Raw genomic sequence first — 18,993 nt, 5'->3', positions numbered from 1 at the left:
GAGTTGTCCCTTCTTCCCGGGTTTGTGGTCTCGCTGGCCTCAGGAGTAAAGCTGCAAACCTTCCCGGTGAGTGTTGCAGCTCATAAAGGCAGCATGGACCAGAAGAATAAGCAGCAGCAAGATTTATTGCAAAGAGCAAAAGAACAAAGCTTCCACAGTGTGGAAAGAGACCTGAGCGTGGCTGGGGCAGCCTGCTTTTATTCCCTTATCTGGCCCCACCCACATCTTGCTGATTGGTCCATTTTACAGAGAGCTGATTGGTCCACTTTACAGAGAGCTGATTGGTCCGTTTTGACAGAGTGCTGATTGGTGCGTTTACAAACCTTGAGCTAGACACCGAGTACTCATCAGTGTATTCACAATCCTTGAGCTAGACACAGAGTCACAGAGTGCTGATTGGTGCACATACAATCCTCCAGCTAGATATAAAGGTTCTCCAAGTCCCCATCTGGTTCAGGAACACAGTTACCTTCACGCAGTGGATCCTCCATCAGGGCGGCAGGCCAAGCTGCGCCAGTCCCAAGCCACGCCTGCACTCTTCAGCCCTTGAGCTGTGGATGGGACTGGGCTCCACGGAGCAGGGGGCGGTGCCAGTTGGGGAGGCTCAGGCCACCTCAGGGGGAGGAGCTCAGACACTGCCGGTCTGCAGGTCCCCAGGCCTGCCCTTCCGGGAGGCAGCCAAACCCCTCGAGAATTTGAGTGCAGCTTCGGCAGGCAGGCACTGCTGGGGGACCAGGCACAACCGCTGCAGCTGCTGGCCCGAGTGCTAAACCCCTCACTGCCCTGGGGCGGAGGTGCCAGCCGGCCGTTCCATGTGCAGGGCCAGCTGAACCTGTGCCCCCAGAACTCACACTGGCCTGTGAGCGCATCCCCGGTTCCCACCCGCGCCTCCCTCCACACCTCCCCGCAAGCCAGAGGGAGGAGGCTCCCGTCCCAGCCATCCCAGAGAGGGGCTCCCACGGTGCCGTGGCAGGCTGAAGGGCTCCTCAAGCACCGCCAAAGTGCACGCTGAGGCCGAGGAGGGGCTGAGAGTGGTGGCTGCCAACACTTCGTCACCTATCAGTAGCACGTGAAATGTACAGTACATTAGAAAGGGGTAAATGCTGTGGACAAAGAAAAGAAAAGCTAGAGAGGGCTGTACAAGGAGGGTTAAGGGTTGGGAGAATGCTGCATTTTGAAATAGGAAGGTCAGAGTACAGGCCATGGAGAAGTGACAACTGATCAAAGAGTTGGAGGTGAGGGAATGGGCCATGCAGATATTTGGGGGAAGAGCACTCCAGGCAGAGGGAGAGCTTAGGCAGAAGCATGCCTGCATGTAGCATGAATTATGAGAAGGCCAGGATAGCTGGGCTGGAGTCAGGTGGGAGAATAGGGGGCAGTAATGAATGAAATCAGAGATAAATGGATAATGGCTGGGGATGAAAATGGTCCACATCAGGTAGGGCCTGTTGGTCATTGTAGGAACAATGGCTTTTTCTCAGAGTGAAATGGTAATACAATGCAGTGTTAAGCAAAGACAGACAAGATCTCACTCATTATTTGGAAACGATCACTGTAACTACTTGTGTCTTAGCTCAGGCTGCCATAAAAAAAAAAAAACCGTGGACTAAACGGCTGACATGACAGAAATTTATTTTCTCACAGTTTTGGAGGCTGGAAGTCTGAGATCAGGGCAGCGGCATGGCCAGTTTTTGGTGATGGCTGTCGTCCTGGCTTGCAGACAGCTGCCTTTTTCTCTGTGTCATCTCATGGTGGGAGGAAGAGAGCGGGGAAAGAGATGAGATTAGAACTCCACCCTTATCAGCTAATTTAACCTTAATAACCTCCCCAAAACCCTATCTCCACATTGGAGGTCAGGGCTTTATGAATCTGGAGAGGATGCAATTCAGTCCATAGCAGCTTGCAACTTGAAAATTTCAATTTCTTAACTCTTAAACATTCTCAAACACACCAAGGCTGAAAAGGCAAACTTGAAAATTAACCATGTATCGTTTGTATGAATGGTTCTGAAGGCCTGCTGTTGATATCATCTGTCACTTTCTTTGTCCAAGTTGTGCCTGTCAGACTGTGGCTGGACAGTTATTGTATATTTAAATCCGCTAAGATTAATTTTGGGTTCTAAGCATAGAAGCACCTCATCAGAACCCACGTTAGCTAGAATGTTACCCTGATTCTGGACTGAAATTCATCTCCCTCCCTCATCCCAAACTCAGAAAGATCACTTTCTATTAAAAGAGATTACTGAATTTCAACAAGTTGTAATTACATATATTTATGGGGTACAAAGTGATGTTATATGTGTGTGTGTATATATATATACAATATGTATATAACACACACAGACACACACATTGGAATTATTGAATCAACCTAATTAACATATCCATCACCTCAAATACTTATAATTTATTTCCTGTCTAACTGAAACAGTGTATCATTTGGCCAACATCTCCCCATTCTCCCCACCCCCCAGACTTTGGTAAACATCATTCTGCTTTCTGACTCTATGAGTTTGATTGTTTTATATTCCACATATAAATGAGAACACGTGGTATTTGTTTTTCTGTGCCTGGCTTATTTCACTTAGTATAATGTTCTACAGGTTCATCCATGTCACAAAGGACAGAATTTCCCTCTTTTTACTTTTTAAGGCTGAATAGTATTATCCCATTATATATATATATATAGGTATATATATATCACATTTTCTTTATCCATTCATCTACTGATGAACACTTAGGTTGATTCCACATCTTGACTATTGTGAACATTGCTGTAACAAACAAGAGAGTGCAGATATTTCAAATCCTTTGGATATATACTCAGAAGTGGGATTGGTGGATCATATGGTATCATATGGTAATTCTATTTTTCATTTTTTTTGAGGAATCTCCATACTGTCTCCATAGTGGCTATACTAATTTACATTCCTATCAACAGTCTACAAGGGTTTTCTTTACATCCTTATCACCAACATTTACTACCTTTCATCTTTTTTTTTTTTTTTTTTTTTTTTTTTCCAGATAGGATCTCGCTCTGTCTCCTAGACTGGAGAGCAGTGGCACAATCATGGCTCACTGCAGCTTTGACCTCTTGGGCTCAAATGATCCTCTCACCTCAGCCTCCTGAGTAGCTGGGACTACAGGCTCATGCCACAATGACTGGCTAATTTTTAAAATTGTTTTTTGTAGAGACAGGGTCTAACTATGTTGCCAGGTTGGTCTTGAACTCCTGGGCTCAAGTGATCCTCCCACCGTGGCCACCGAAAGTGCTGGGATTATGGGCATGAGCCACTGCGCCCAGCCTCATTTTTTTGATAATAGCCATTCTGACAGGTGTGAGGTGATATCTCATTGTGATTTTAGTTTGCGCTTCTCTGATGATTAATGATATTGAGCATTTTTTCACGTAGCTGTTGAGCACATATGTGTCTTCTTTTGGATTACTCTTTATTTTTGAATGAAGGCAAATTCAGTACAGACCTTACTTTGATTCCTTTGTAAGTACAGATGCTCCTTGACTTATGATGGGGTTACATCCTGGTTAAACCCATTGTAATTTGAAAATACAGTAAATTGAAAATGCTTTTAATACACTGAACCTACCAAACATCATAAGCTTAGCATACCCTACCTTAAACATGCTCAGAGCAGTTATATTACCCTACAATTGGGCAAAATCATCTAACCCAAAGCCTATTTTACAATAAAGTGTTGAATATTTCATGTAATTTATTGAATACTGTACTGAAAGTGAAAACTATATGGTTGTATGGTACTTGAATTATGGTTTCTACTGAATGCATATTGCTTTTGCATCACTGTAAAGCTGAAAAATCATACGTGGAGCCATTGTTAGTGTAGAGTAATTGTTAGTGTAGGAAAGACCACAGTATCCTGTCTTTGAATGGCGTGTGTTTATTTTAAGCTCATGTGGTGTTTTTCCAATCATATTTACGTGAAATTTTGTGAATGTGTGTCTGGAAGCACTACACCTAAGTTTAGCCAAGTAAATGAGAATTTTCCTTCTGTTGAAGTAAAGGAGCCTCAGTTTGTGCTTTGTATTGGAATCTGCCACTGGCACTGTTGGCTTCCAGTCTACAGCGGGAAAATAAGACTCAAAAATTTGAAGTGTTCTAACTAGTCAAATAACCTAAATGATTTTTATGGTGTCAGAGCTGTTTTAAAAAACAAGGCTCGCGAGTTTGTTTATAATTTAAGAAACAAATTCTACTTCATATAATACGTTCTATAGATTAAAGGAACAATAAATGTTGTTTCATAAACTTTAAGTCATCATGCGCTTTGAGTGGATGTTACTTTCTTAAGAGATTAAACAAAAACCTTGAAATTAACATTACATCTCTCTGGAAGCTCTTCTGAATAAACATAATAAAAGAAAGAACCTGTATAAATTTAAACTTAATTAAGAACTTTTCCTCACTTTTTACTTTCTAGTGTCCTCCTCCTTATCTTATGGGGAAAGGACATTTCGACAAAACAATTACATTCCACAAAATTCCTTATTAAGTACAATTGTAATGTATGTTTATTTAGCTATGATCAGTCTAGAAAATTAAAGCTATAATTTCTGGTTTCCACAGTGCCTTCAACAGATTTTCATCTGCATTATTTCTACCCTGGTCTAAGCCACCGTCATCTCTCAGTGGGTTCTCATTCTAGGTTTCTGTCTGCCTTCTCTGTTTCCACTGTCACCCCCACCCATCCTTTTCAGCATAGCAATCAGAATCATAGCAATTAGGCCTAAAATGTAAACCAGATTGTGCCATTTCTCTCTTTAAAACTTCTCACTGTGCTCAGAATAAGTTCCAAATTCCTTACTTTGACCTAAAAAGCTTTATGTGATCTGGCCTACCTCTCTGATTTCATTTCCTACCACTCTCTCCTCCACAACCCCACTCCAACACTCTTTCTGTTCCTTACATTCATTCAGACAAAGGCCTACCTAAGGTCTTCGTGTAGCTCTGGAATGTGCTGGACTTATATCTTCATATGGCTCACTTTTCGTTGTCATTCAGGTCTCATCACAACTGTTACTTTCCCTGAAGCCCTCTCTCTAAGCCCTCTATCTAATGAAGCCTGTGTCTACTTTTAACCACTCAATCACTTACACTTATTCTGTTTCATTTATATTTATTACTACCGGAAATTATCTTTTTTTTTTTGAGATGGGGTTTCACGCTGTCACCCAGGCTGAAGTGCAGTGGCCTGATGACACCTCACTGCAGCCTCGACCGCCTATGGCTCAGGTGATCCTCCCACCTCAGCCACCTGAGTAGCTGGGACCATAGGCATGAGCCACCATGCCTGGCTAATTTTTGTATTTTTTGTAGAGATGGGGTTTCGCCATCTTGCCTAGGTTGGTCTTAAACTCCTGGGTTCAAGTGATCCACCTGCCTTGGCATGAGCCATCATGCCCGGCCACCTACCTGAAATTATCTTGATAATTTACTTGTTTCAGGTTTACTGTCTTCTTCCCTATGAAAGGAAGGGCCTTGTAAATCTGTTCATTGCTATAAATGAATGTGTGCTAACCGCACCAAAGACAAAGCACCCAGCTCAATGAGAGATACACAAATGAATCAAAAAGAGATCTTGTCCTCAGGGATCTTGAGGTCTACTGGAAAAGATAAAACACATAGATAGAAACAACATTGGAGAAGGAAGAGATGACATTCACCTATAGGAAATCCAGGCCAGCTTTGGGGAAAAGGTGGCTTTTAATTAGAAAGATGGGCATTTTGGCATTTTCTATTTCTTTCAATGTTCTCTTTGTCCTGTTTTGTTAGACAAACGTGACATCTAACTGCTTAACTAACTCCCCTTTCCAAAAGATGTTGGCGCTGAAACTGATTTTTTGTTGGTTTGTTTGTTTTTGAGATGGAGTCTGGCTCTGTTGCCCAGGATACAGTGCAATGGCAGGATCTCGGTTCACTGCAACCTCCGCCTCCTGGGTTCAAGCGATTCTTCTGCCTCAGCCTGCCAAGTAGCTGGGATTACAGGTGCCCGCCACTACGTCCAGCTAATTTTTGTATTTTTAGTAGAGATAGGGTTTCACCATGTTAGTCAGGCTGGTCTTGAACTCCTGACCTAAGGTGATCTGCCCACCTCAGCTTCCCAAAGTGTTGGGATTACAGGCGTGAGCCACCGCACCCGGCCAAAACTGATTTTTAATGTTCCTGTTGTTCTCTGAATTTGGGTTGGATTCATTTGGTCATTTGCAGGTAAGTGCATCTATGGGTAAAAATGCATGTTTAAGTGAGAAACACAGTAATACTGATTTTAAACAATAAATTAGTTTATTTAACTGAAATAAAAATTTCCATGTTATTGCTTTTGTAATTGAGCATACTTTAGCATTGGCATACAAATTGGCACATAACCTAGGCAAATAAAAACACTAACAAAATATAAAGTACAATAGAACATTAATACTGAATTTGGCTAGGCTATTAATATTGGACTACATTACATATATTATTTCCATTATATGTGTAAATATAAACATTTTCTAAGCCAGCGAAAGATTTTGTGGATCAGAATTTTAACAACTCAAGATGATTTTATTATAAAAATCTGTCGGAAAAAAAACAGGACACATTTTCTTACATTCTGTATAGAAGGCGCATATTTGTTCTATCTGTCCACTCCCCCTTTTCCCCACTGTCTGCCACCTCAATAGTTGAGAATGACTTCATCTAAATAATGACGGTTTGATTTATTGTTACTAGAAATTCAGTTTTCCATGAAACTAGTGAGAATATAAATGTAAACAAAATCTAACATTTCCCCCTCCATTTGTCTTGCTTTGGAACAGAGCCATGAATAGCTCCAGGGCACTACTCACATAGACTCTGCATTGCACCACCATGAGGCATCCCTGATTGTACAAAGAAGTAACTAAGTATGGGTCACTTTCAAAAATGGGAAATTTATACCTCCATTCTGAAGTTTTCTACTTAAAAGAGTGGGATTTGTTTTTTGTTTTTTGTTTTTTGTTTTTTTTTTGAGACGGAGTTTTGTTCCTGTTGCCCAGGCTGGAGTGCAATGGCACGATCTCGGCTCACCGCAACCTCCGCCTCCCGGGTTCAAGCGATTCTCCTGCCTCAGGCTCTCGAGTAGCTGGGATTACAGGCATGCGCCACCACGCCCAGCTAATTTTGTATTTTTAGTAGAGATGGGGTTTCTCCATGGTGATCAGGCTGGTCTCGAACTCCCGACCTCAGGTGATCCACCTGCCTCGGCCTCCCAAAGTGCTAGGATTACAGGTATGAGCCACTGCGCCCGGCCAAGAGTGGGTTTTTTGAGACAAAGCCTTGCTGCAACGCCTAGGCTGGAGTGCAATGGTGTAATCTTGGCTCGCTGCAACCTCTGCTTCCCCGGTTCAAGTGATTCTTCCACCTCAGCCTCCTGAGTAGCTGGGATTACAGGTAGCTCCTACCATGCTGGGCTAATTTTTGTAGTTTTAATAGAGACGGGGTTTCACCATATTGGCCAGGCTGGTCTTGAACTCCTGACCTCAAGTGATCCGCCCGCCTTGGCCTCCCAAAGTGCTGGGATTACAGGCCTAAGCCTCTGCGCCGGGTCAGGAGTGGGTTTATGTAACTGTCATTAGAAACATTAGGCACAATATTATGAAACAAAACAAACTTTTCACCTTGCAAAAAAAAAAAAAAAATTATTAGAAGGAAATCAAAGCAGTGGACACGTGGCAGACAATGTGGGTTGCTTACCCAAAAGCTAATGTCCTCTCCCTATATTTACTAAGAGACCCCTTCCCCCAAGTTTTGTCCCTATATTGTGCAGCCGAAGAAGCTGGGCCCCCTTCAGAGTACCAGAGGTGATATTGGAGGAGTAATAGCATATTTTATTACCCTTGGCAAAGATTCATTTAGTAAAGTAAATTCGGGAAACTGTGGCCAAGAAGCTGGAGGAGAAGACTTCCTGGAGGCCTTTGGGGGAAAGGCTTCCTTGATCTACAAAAAGGAAATGAGGAAAGGAAATATCCTCTTCTCTCCTTTCAGTCTTTAGACATTATTGTGTGAGGATGTGATACTTGGAGCTTCTGCAGCCATCTTGGGACTGAACTTGTAAGTTTCCATAGTGAAACATATTGATATGTTTTGGCTAGTTGTCCGCTCCAAATCTCATGTTGAAATGTGATCCCCAGTGTTGGAGGTGGGGCCTGGTGGGAACTGTTTGGATCATGGGGACAGGACGGATCCCTCATGTATGGCTTAGTGCTGTCTTCTTGGCGATGAGTGAGTTCACACCAGACCTGGTTGTTTAAAAGTGTGTGGCACCTCCACCCTCTCTTGCTCCCACTTTCACCATGTGATGTGCCTGCCACTGCTGCGCCTTTCACCATGAGTGAATCCTACCTGAGGCCTCACCAGGAAGCCAAGCAGATACCAGCGCCATGCTTGTACAGCCTGCAGAACTGTGAGTCAACTAAACCTCTTTTCTTTATAAATTACCCAGCCTCAGGTATTTCTTTATCATGACACAAAAATAGCCTAACACACATAGCTATCTCTATCTCTATAGATTAGACAGAGATAGCCCAAAGAAACCTTGGAGATCATCAAATTCAATTGCCTCATTTATTTTTATTATTTTTGTTCCATGTTGTTTGGCTTATTAATATTCCCTAATGGAAATCACAACTATTAAACCAATCATTAGGTTTGGAAAGTAGTGATAAACATGGATACAATATGATGATTTAATCAGGTGCCATTTTAGAGACAGAAGCTTATGATATGACCCCTTTATGTAATACTTGCCAAAATAATATCCTACTAGAATTAATTCAATAGCATGGGTAGCTTATTTCTAGAATATTTAAAAAATTGAACCAAAGCTTACTAAGATGGGTGAATTTAATATGATGTTTTTAGCTTTGTCACAGATAGTACAATTTAGCACAAACTAAAATAAAAATGTACTGTTTGCTCTATGCTGCACCCTATATTATCAAATAGCTTGACTCAAATTACTTGACTCAAATAGCTTCATACAATTCTCACAACAGCTCAGGTAAATACTGTCATCAAACCCATTTTGTGGATGAGGAAATTGAGGATAGGCAAGGTTAAATAACTTGCTTAAGATCACAGAGCTACTAAGTAGAAAGGCTGGGATTTGCAGTCTGACACAAAAGCTCAAGCTCTGAACCACTGCAGTTTTCTGCCCAAGAATGAATATAACTTATTCATGGTTGAGGCATGTGGCAAACACTGTTGGATGCCTACTTAGCAACTATTTCCCCTTTTCTCTCCATCAGAACACTCATTTTGTTTAGGGATGACTTGTGATCAATTTAATGAACTGTGGCAAATCCTCTCTTTTTGCCAGTGACTGGTCTGATGTTGCATGTGACCATCTTCTGGACAATAAGGAAGATTCTAAAGTCTGGGAAATATTTTTCTCCTTCATAAAAATGGTGGACAGCACTTCCTTTTCTTCCCTTCCTGCTCTGTGTAATGACCTCTATGGATGTGATGTCTGGAGCTATGGCAGTCACATTGCAATTAAGAGGTGACGGCTGCTAACACACATGTGAGGGCAGAGAGCAAACACAAAAAAGAGCTCGGGTCCTTGATGACATGATTGTGCTGCTCAACTAACCCTGAAACTATCTGCACTTGAAACTTATATTAAAGATATAATTAATGACCTCATGTTTAAAGCTACTGTCAAATATTCTGTTCCTTGAGGCCAAAGGCATTCTAACAGATGCAATCTAGACAGAGAAAGATGTTTTCTCAGAGTTTCAGCAAAAACAGATGATGTGTAGGTTATGAAGATTTTATCCAGGAATCCATTAGTATAGGTAGTAGTTTAGAAAAAAAAAATACTCCAAGCTTCGTCTCAGATATGGGTAAATCTGAGCCACCCACATGGTGTCTGTGCTGAATATTTTCCCCTCAGATGCACTGTTTCCTTTTCTGAAACTGACTGATATGAACTATATCAAAAGCCTCCCTTGCCCTCTGGCTTCTGGTTGGACTTGGCCATTGACCTACACCACCAGGAGACTGGAGGTGGGTAGTGAGTTAGACATAAATCCCCCAGGTCCTTTGCTGGGTGTTTACTTAGGCTGACTTCATCCGTTGACTGAAGGTCAGACTCCTGTCAGGTGGCCCTCCGTGTCTGGATTTTTCGACAACTGTTCTTTCCCCTGATTGGACAGATCTAGGAGTTGTAGCCTCAGGGTTCCAGGCTTCTCTTGTGGTTTCCCACACCCTGCCCACATCTTTGCAAAATGCCATTTGTTTCCTGCCAGGACCCTGACTGATACAGTGATGTCAACCAAATCACTGCAGCTATTGAAGTTTGGTCCAGTCTATCCGAGGTGTGGTGAGATTCTGTGGAGTTAAATAAGGGCTTTCACCTACTATTGAAGGGAGACAGGAGACTACACAAATAAATGGCATGCTGCAGAAGTGAAACAAAGATCATAGCTCAGAGAAAACATTTTCCACTTGAGGGCAAGAAATCAGAGAAAGCTACCTGGAAGAGCTAGCATTTGGGATGATGACGGATAGGAGTTTTAAAAGAGATGGTTTGAAGGGCATTCCAAAGACAGGGAAGAGTGTGAGTCAAGCCCGGGAAGAGAGAAAGCTGAAGTGAAGTTTCCGAAAAATTAGAGCTGGAAGGGATCTCCGGTATCTTTTATTTAATGTTCGTTCTCCCTTCACCTCGTTTAACTGAGATTTGGCCAAGGTCAAACAGCAAGTCAGTAGGACGTCAAGACTCCAACCAGGTCTGCTGGCTACCAGGCTAGTTCTTAATAATCCACCTTCTACCTCCACCCCGCCCCCTCACCTCAGGCAGTCTGCTTACTTCTCAGTCTCTCCCACTAGACTGTAACCTCCTCAATGGCGGGGCTTCTTCACCCTTGAATCTCAGTACCTAGCACAGTATCTAACACAAAATCGTCATCGTCATCATCATCATCATCAGCAGCAGCAGCTACCAAACTTTAAGAGGCATCCACACACTGTCAGGCACTATGCAGTTATTTTATACATCTTCTGTAATCTTCACTTTTCATTGAGGACGCTGCGGCTCAGAGAGGTTGTCTAATTTGTCTGAGGTCACACAGCAGTTAAGTGCTGGACTCTATTTTATAATATCTTTCATCAACCGGACTCCGAAGCCCTGCCTCAATGGGCGTTCATTCAACATTTGTTGAATGAACGAATGAACAAGAACTATCCACTCAATGCAAACTATTGGCTGTAACAGGCCACCCTAGAGGCCCCGGAACCTTGGCAGGGTCAGGACTCCGCACGTTGTCTTCCAATCTAAGCACACCGGCCCCTCTCGGCGCCCCGCACAGACTCGGAGGCTTCGCCCGCGTCTCCGCCTAACTCGCCGGCCACGCCCCCATATCGGGGAGTTCGGTCACTCTCGGATTCGCGTTTTCCTCGGCTCCAGCAGCCTCGCAGAGGGCCTCTCCCGGCCCTGCGACCTGAAGCCCATTCCACTCCCCTGCCCCTCCTCTGCGCCCTCCCTCACTCTCCAAACTTCTTTTTTCCACCCTCTCTAAACTTCAGTCATTCTAGTGCCCGCCTCCTCCACTCGCACCGACCAACCAGTGGTCCTTATTCTCGTTGGCGGTCCGCCCCCTGCCCGCCGGGGGCCAATCCCTGGCGCGAGAGTCCGGGGCCGGGGCTCGTTCCCAAGCGCCGGGCCTGTGACGGCAGCGCGCCGGGCGCCGCGCGGCAGGAGGGGGCGGGGCTCTGGATGAGAGATGGGCGAGGGCGGGGGGAAGGGAAAAGGGAGGAGGAGGAGGTTGCGGCGGGTTTGAAAGCGGCAGTTTCCTGGCAGCTTGGGCAGGCGTTGGTCTCCGCGCTACAGCTCCGCAGCGGGCACGATCGATCCCGCGACGGGTCTACGCGCGCTTCTGCGCGCCCCCGACGGATTTTTCCCGTTCCGGGCTCTTCCCCCTTCACCTCACCGCCCCCCCGCCTCAGCCTTTCCCGCCGCTCGGGCGCTGAGCCCGGGGACCAGCCGGCGGCAGTGACCCCGCCCGAAGCCCCTTCTGGAACCGCCTGGGGACAATTCCCTTTTCCTTTCTTCAGCCTAACCCGCGGTGGCCCTCGCGGAGTCTGGTCAGCCCCGGGGAGCGCAGCTGGGAGGGGCGTCCAAGAGGCGTCTCGGGTCTGGGAGCGGCCGGGCCCCCAGCGGGCTGTGGTCACCGGGTGGGGGCCGGAGCGGCGAGGCCCCCCTGACCCGGCTGCGCGGGCCGCCCAGGGCCCCCGGGCTGAGACGGGGCCGGAGCGGCGCCCCGGCCGCCCGCGCGGGGTCTCCCCCATGGTGCAGCGGGGTTCGGGATGTCGAAGACGCTGAAGAAGAAGAAGCACTGGCTCAGCAAGGTGCAGGAGTGCGCCGTGTCCTGGGCCGGGGCCCCGGGCGACTTCGGCGCGGAGATCCGCGGTGGCGCGGAGCGTGGCGAGTTCCCCTACCTGGGGCGGCTCCGCGAGGAGCCCGGCGGGGGCACCTGCTGCGTCGTCTCCGGCAAGGCGCCCAGCCCAGGCGATGTGCTGCTGGAGGTAAACGGGACGCCTGTCAGCGGGCTCACCAACCGGGACACCCTGGCTGTCATCCGCCACTTCCGCGAGCCCATCCGTCTCAAGACTGTGAAACCAGGTACGCCGGCCCTGCGTATCTGCCGCGGGGTGTTGGGTACAGGGGCACCAGGGTGGGCGTCCTAGGAGCGACGGCACCTCCCCACCGCGTATGGTCCCGGGTAACCTTAGACCTCTAGGGTGTGCCTGACTCCTTGACGAGGGGGAGGGGTGGCGTTGGTGAGTCCCATTTTGCCGATGGGAAAACTGAGCTCTGGCTTGGCGAGGTTGCTCTGCTAGCTGTGTTAGCTGTCACAGAATTGCGACTAGAAGCTGAGTTTCCTATATTTGTAGCTCCATCTCCCCCCGCAGACAAGAGTTTTTGACTAGAGAAGGCCAGCCTTTTCCGCTGTCTGTTGTGCAAAAAGGTCCTTAGGATTGTAGCATTTTCTTTGGAACGATCTTACGCATCTTCTAACAGGGAAAAAGGGTCTTTACTATAGAAGTACTTGGTGCCAAGGTTACCACCTAGTGTACCTGGAAGGGCTTAGCTGCTTCAGTGTTTCTTGCACACTAGCAGACATCTCGGAGCTGTCAGCCTAACTCTGTCAGTCCAGGTGGTTCAGGTGTCTGAGTACCGATGAGGGTACAATATGTGATATGTGGCCGACTGGTGTGTTCTTGCAGGGAGCTGTTGAAGAGAGTCTGGGTTTTGAAGCAAGACTTAGGTGCCTAGCGGAGTGAAAGCTTCTGTAACGCTTTTGATTTTACAGAATTTTGTTGAAGTGGTAAGTTAAAGGAGCCTCTTTTGCCCTGGTATCTTTTATGCTAGTAAAATTTGCTGCAAAGCACGTTACGTTTATGGCATACTCGTCAGTTTCAAAGCATTGATCAGAGACAGCATACAGTGAGATCTGATAGTATGTAGTAGTTCTTATGAATTTGTTATAGACAGCATTGTTGGTTTTGTTTCAGCATAGATAGAATGTGGTTCTGTCGTCTTAGATGTTTGTGGGAGAGAGAATGGTGATTGTAACGTTATTAGAAACCAAACTGTTTTTCCTGAATGTGCTCTACTGAGTATATGGTGCATCAAAATATAATGAGCTGCTTAATTGTTACCTGGGCTAGGTAGCAGTCCATCCCTTGAGGGCAAAATGCTAGAAAATTCTGGAGAAAAATTTAATATGTTATCTCCTTCTGATTTCTTTCTCAGCAGCTCGCTTTGGAAATATTAATATATCTTTAATAGTCCTTGAGCTTAATAGGGCTTGATAGTTTGTGGTGCAGTTTACATATGTCTGTGTATTGTGGATATATATACACACAGACTCACATGCTCCTGAGATCATAATTAAGATTTTCTTTCTATAGCCTATTCCATCGCATTCATTTTAAGTGTAAGAGTTTATGTGGTGAGGTTTTCTTTTTATTGTTGTTAATTTTTTAAAACTTTGGCAGACTTTAAACAGCTTTTTCTGTATAGTTTTGAGAATTTGTAAAATCTTTTCTTAACGCTAACTTTTACAGTGTGTGAAAGGCAGAGGAAAGACTTTTGGGGCTGTAATTCAGCCAGTCACGCACTGTGTGTAATGTGCAAAAGACTATATAGACAGCATTTACTAGTCTAGGTGCCAAATCTTAGTTCAAATCCCATGAGTCAGTGAATAATGAGAACATCTGCATCATTGCTTTGTGTTTTGTTTTGAGTAGTTGGGGCATAGATTAGAATATAACTTATTTTTAGAAATTTTAAAGTTGATATATTGACATGGAAGCTGGTGTATTCTAAATTATTGTGACTTTTTTTTAGAAGACTGAAGAGATGGCTATTTCACATTAGTCTAATCTACCTGTTATACATTTTCTCAACCTTTATATTATATTTAACAATAATTCAAGATTTAGAGTATTAGTCATATTAACTGTGTTGGATAAGCATCCTATGCCCCAGTATGTAGTTGACATTATTAGAGTAATACAGTTTTGCCCTCTTGATAGCCATAGACACTGTTCTATTTTAAAGGTTTAGCCAAAATAAAGGGAATAACATATTAATGGTCGCAGAACATTTTGTAGTCATTAGTAGTAAAGTTCTGAATACTACACTTATTTTTTAAAGAGACACTTTGAGTCAGTAATTTCTCAAGATATCATTATGTCTGTGTTATCTGAGATTAATATGTTTCTAAGCAGGTTGTAATTTAAAAATTTTAATCTCTTTTAAAAATAGTATTCTTAGCTTCTTAATAGCCTCATGTTAGGTATTATATTAAATGGCTTTCTTAAATGGCTTTGCTTAAAAGCAACATTTGTTATAAAATAGCAAGATTTTTACAAGTTAAAGACAAGACTTTAAATACTAGAAGTCAACACTTGAATAGGTTATCTGTATAACTTTGAGTTTGATTAAAAACAAATATTATTTTCAGAAGAGACGAAGATTCTTTATTGTTGGGATTCATTTTGGAAAGGGTGAAAATAGAGTAAGGGAATTTAAAAAGAAACGTGCCATAAACATTGTTTTATTTTTTCCCTTTTCTCTAAACTTTGTGACAGAAATTGATTTTTCAAGTTAATAAGGTATTGTAAAGTGTACTTAGCCCTCTGTTGTCTTCACTAGTTGCTTTTTATTAAACCATATTCATAACATGACATTTAGAGACTAGCACAGTGAAAGAGTAAAATTTAACTATTTCTGTAAGATGTAATACTAATTGGAAATGGTCTCGTATTGTCTTCTGAGAAAGTCCATGGCAGAAAGATAAGCTGGGTTGTAGGACATGGCTTTTGTAGCGCTGATTCTTCCTAGCCTTCTTTTCACTTAGGTGCTAAGGGTCGCCCTCCCAAAGCCTGTACCAAAAGCCAGGTGACTTAACATCTTTCTGGCACCTACTGTCTTTAGCTGTGATTTTTTTCCCCCTTTTTTGGTTATAATCTTTAATAGAGAATTGAAGGTTACTCTTTAAAATGCGGTTTCTAATCTAAAACTTTTCCTGAATCAATTAGGTAATTTCTTACTGTTTTAGTATTAGTGTAGTACTTAGTAGTCAGTACTTTGCCTGCTTCTAGAAGAATCATTGGTTTCACCTGTTGCTTGGCCCACTTAGTTACCTGTTTCTTAATTATGACCCTGTTGTTTATTTTTCCGCAAAGAGAAAAGTTGTCATTTGAGTTTGAACTTTGTCTTTGCCCAGTAGTAAAGTTGAACTTTGGACCCCTGGTGAAATTGTTTTGTGATATAGTACTATGACTAGGTTTAGTTTCTTTGATTTTACTATAGAGTATATAGTCTTAAACCATTTCTCTCCTGATTAATATACAAGTAGTTAATTTTGTTCTAAAATTCCCCAGACTCTAATTGTGCAGAGTTTTATGCTTCTTTATACACCTTTAAGCTCGTATTTCAGCAGTTTGCTTTCAGTAAATTTCGGTAAATTATGTGTATTTTATTCCAGAGATTAAGTATTGGTACAATAAATACATTAAATCATTGTCTACTGCCATATCATGCACACATTACATTCAACTACCCTAAGCAAGTAGTGTATCCAGGGATGAAAATCATAGGAAACAATGTTATAGTTTGTTTAAATAAAAACCAAGGTGAAACAGTTCCTGGGTAATGTTAAATGTAGGTAAAAGTCTTCACTGCTGACTCTTTGGGACATCAAATTTGTAAGGGAGTTTTATTAAAATGGGCTAATTTCCTAGATATACACTTCCTGTGAGTGAAGAAAGTTACTGGATGCTTTAAAATAAGAAATATTTGTGTTATTTAAATAAAAATAATGCTGTGCCTTTCTTCTCTATTGAATCTTTTTGTTAGTTTTGTTTTATTTATTTAGTGGGTAATTTGGGATTTTTGATGAGTTTTGTTGAGGTGGTTGTAATATTTGAAGACGGGAAAGGTAAGAGAATTTAGAGTTAATTGTTAGCCTCCCAGATTTACAATACATTTCTTCGTATGTTTTTTAAAACAAGAAAATCTAGAGACCTAGAGAGTGTTTTAGAAACAATAGAAAAAGAAGCAAGCCAAGCCCCCTTTGCTAGGGAAAGTAGCATTACATTTTGATAAACCTTGAAGTCGAAAATTTCCTACTATTTCAGATTTTGGTAGATTTTTTCTTTTTTCTTTTCTTTTCCCCCTCCCCCCGCCGCCGCCCCCCGCCGAAGCTCTTAATAACTCAAGGGTTCAGGTTTTGGATTCTGTTCATTGACACTTTCAATTCATATGAGTAATGGGCTTACACCTTAGCGATTGCAAACTGATTTGCTTGCGTGATATTTGGTGACTCTTATTATATCATTAACATCTTTGTACTTAAAAACGTTTTCTCTCCATCGTTTTCTAGGAATATTACATCCAAATATCTCAGTATGTATATATGTGTGTGTATATATACGTATGCATATATGCATACGTATATATACACAAACTTTTGTTAACTTTTCTCGTATATCATGTTCTAGTATATCATTTTGGGTACTTTATTGATCCTGCCCTTACCCCTAGACTTTTTAAAAAATTTAGTTTATAAAGCTTTATTTTCCTAGGTTGAGGCATTTTAACAATTCTTTAATTTCTTGCTATCTTACTGGTACAAACAAATACTTAACATTTGGCCATTTGATTTTAGATGATTTTAAATTTTGTTCAGTTTATTGCTAAAACTGATTTTCATGTAATATAACTCTGTGTTCCTGGGACATATACATTATTTTTCCTCTGAGATCCTGGGATATACTTTATAAAACCTTTTGTTATGAGAGATAAATTTTCGTGATTTTTTTTTTCTGCTAATTTATGTAAACTGGCAGCAAAACAAATCTTTTAAATTCATTCAAGTGTCTGACTTACGAAGTCAGTGCCTAATCTTCTCAAGTGATAGTTTCATATGGTCTTTACTCTGTAACCCCTAAGTGCTTTGTAATTTTTGGGGGGACTTAGTGTTTTGGGAGTATGTTGAAAGAGAATCTTGTTTTAATGGGTTACTTCAATATTATTTACCAATTTCAAAATCTGTGAATGTCAGGGTTGTGTGTGTGTGTGTGTGTGTGTGTGTGTGTGATTTGACAAAAGATAAGTGTTTTACTGTTGAAGACTAGAACTGTTTTGCCTTTAATAAATTATTTTTTGTCTTCTGAAATTTTGAGAAATAATTTTCTTGAAATATTACATTTTGGTAGACAGAATGAATGCCCTGAATATAAAACTATTGCCAAAAGTATGAGTTTCAGAAACTTAGAAGCTGGTGTTATGAGACATGTTTGTAGGGAAAGAGGCAACTCCATTCATTGCTCTTCTAGCTAATTTTGCTAACAATATATCTTGTTATTATTTTGTTTTTGAAGAACAACTATTATTCAGAATGTTTTCCAAGAAAAGATGCTTATTTTATTTAATACAGAAAAAATAAGAAGTCCTATTACTGGCATACATTCATTTCCTCAGCAAGCACTTAGTGGTGCACCCATCAAGTGCCAGCATGGAGCTAGCACTGGCGATATAAACATGAGTCAGAAGTTGTGTGTCTTCAAGAAGCTGGCAATTTAGTAGGAGCTTAGTGACTCATTGGTAAGGAATACCTATAGTAAGGGTTTTGCCTTTTTCACTTTTCTGCCAGTGTTTAAAACTCTTTAGGTAGGTCTTAATATGAATTTTGGTGAAAACGAGACTAATTAACTGGCTGCATAGTGTGCTATTCAAAAAAGTTGTGGAGCTGCATTTTAGAAAGGATTTGGGTTCTCAAGTCATTACAAAAAGAGAGAAATCAAATATAAGCAAAACTGTCTTTTCAAAAAGTCCTTAAATTGTTCATAAAATACTATATTATACTGTTTGTAGGATGAGTCCTACTTGCCACTTTTCCACCCATGTTGGAACCAATTGCAGTTTTTTGGTCGAATACCAGATGAAGTAATTTGCTTGCATTAAAAAGACATGTTTTACAAAAAAATCTTTTAATTCTAAGAAATTGTCCTCATCTAGGTATGTATAGTGAATTTATGGACATTAAATGCGTACATGAAGTGAAAGAACGATTTTTTTTCTTTTTTTCTTTTTTTTTTAATATCTTGGTAGGATCCACACTATCTGCCCTTGTTTTCTGACTTGAGTGGTTGAGGAATGAATTGTGAATAATTTTGAACTTACTTTGGTTTTGAAAGATGACAGGTTTTGGTTGAGTGGAATTAGGATCTTTCCAGTAGTAGGTAAGAAGCAGAGGAGGAGAGAAACACAGGGCAAAAACATTCCATACAGAAAGGTTTACAGTGTGGTCCATCTCAATAATGTTGTGTGTATTTGTGTATAAAAAACTTTATTTTGTACAAGGGCACAAAATCCACATTGTAGAATAATTAGAAAATAGAGGGACGATCATATTAATTGT

General features: G+C 42.0%; 1 protein-coding gene across 4 annotated transcripts in view; it reads left to right on the top strand.

The window, feature by feature from the left end:
• The first annotated feature begins 11,796 nt into the window (after positions 1-11,796).
• The window catches only part of MAGI3 (membrane associated guanylate kinase, WW and PDZ domain containing 3), a 287,292-nt gene continuing 280,095 nt past the window's right edge, over positions 11,797-18,993 (top strand). For all 4 annotated transcript variants that reach the window (XM_007977516.3, XM_007977515.3, XM_007977520.3 and 1 more), the window contains exon 1: positions 11,797-12,680. In XM_007977516.3, the coding sequence (XP_007975707.3) occupies positions 12,365-12,680 (316 nt within the window). In that variant the 5' untranslated portion in view covers positions 11,797-12,364. The remainder of the gene's footprint in view (positions 12,681-18,993) is intronic.

The sequence above is a fragment of the Chlorocebus sabaeus genome, chromosome 20, assembly GCF_047675955.1.
Source record: "Chlorocebus sabaeus isolate Y175 chromosome 20, mChlSab1.0.hap1, whole genome shotgun sequence".
In the NCBI taxonomy this organism is placed as follows: domain Eukaryota; kingdom Metazoa; phylum Chordata; class Mammalia; order Primates; family Cercopithecidae; genus Chlorocebus; species Chlorocebus sabaeus.
Note: the sequence above shows the minus strand (reverse complement) of the source record. Positions and strands in the feature narration are given on the sequence as shown.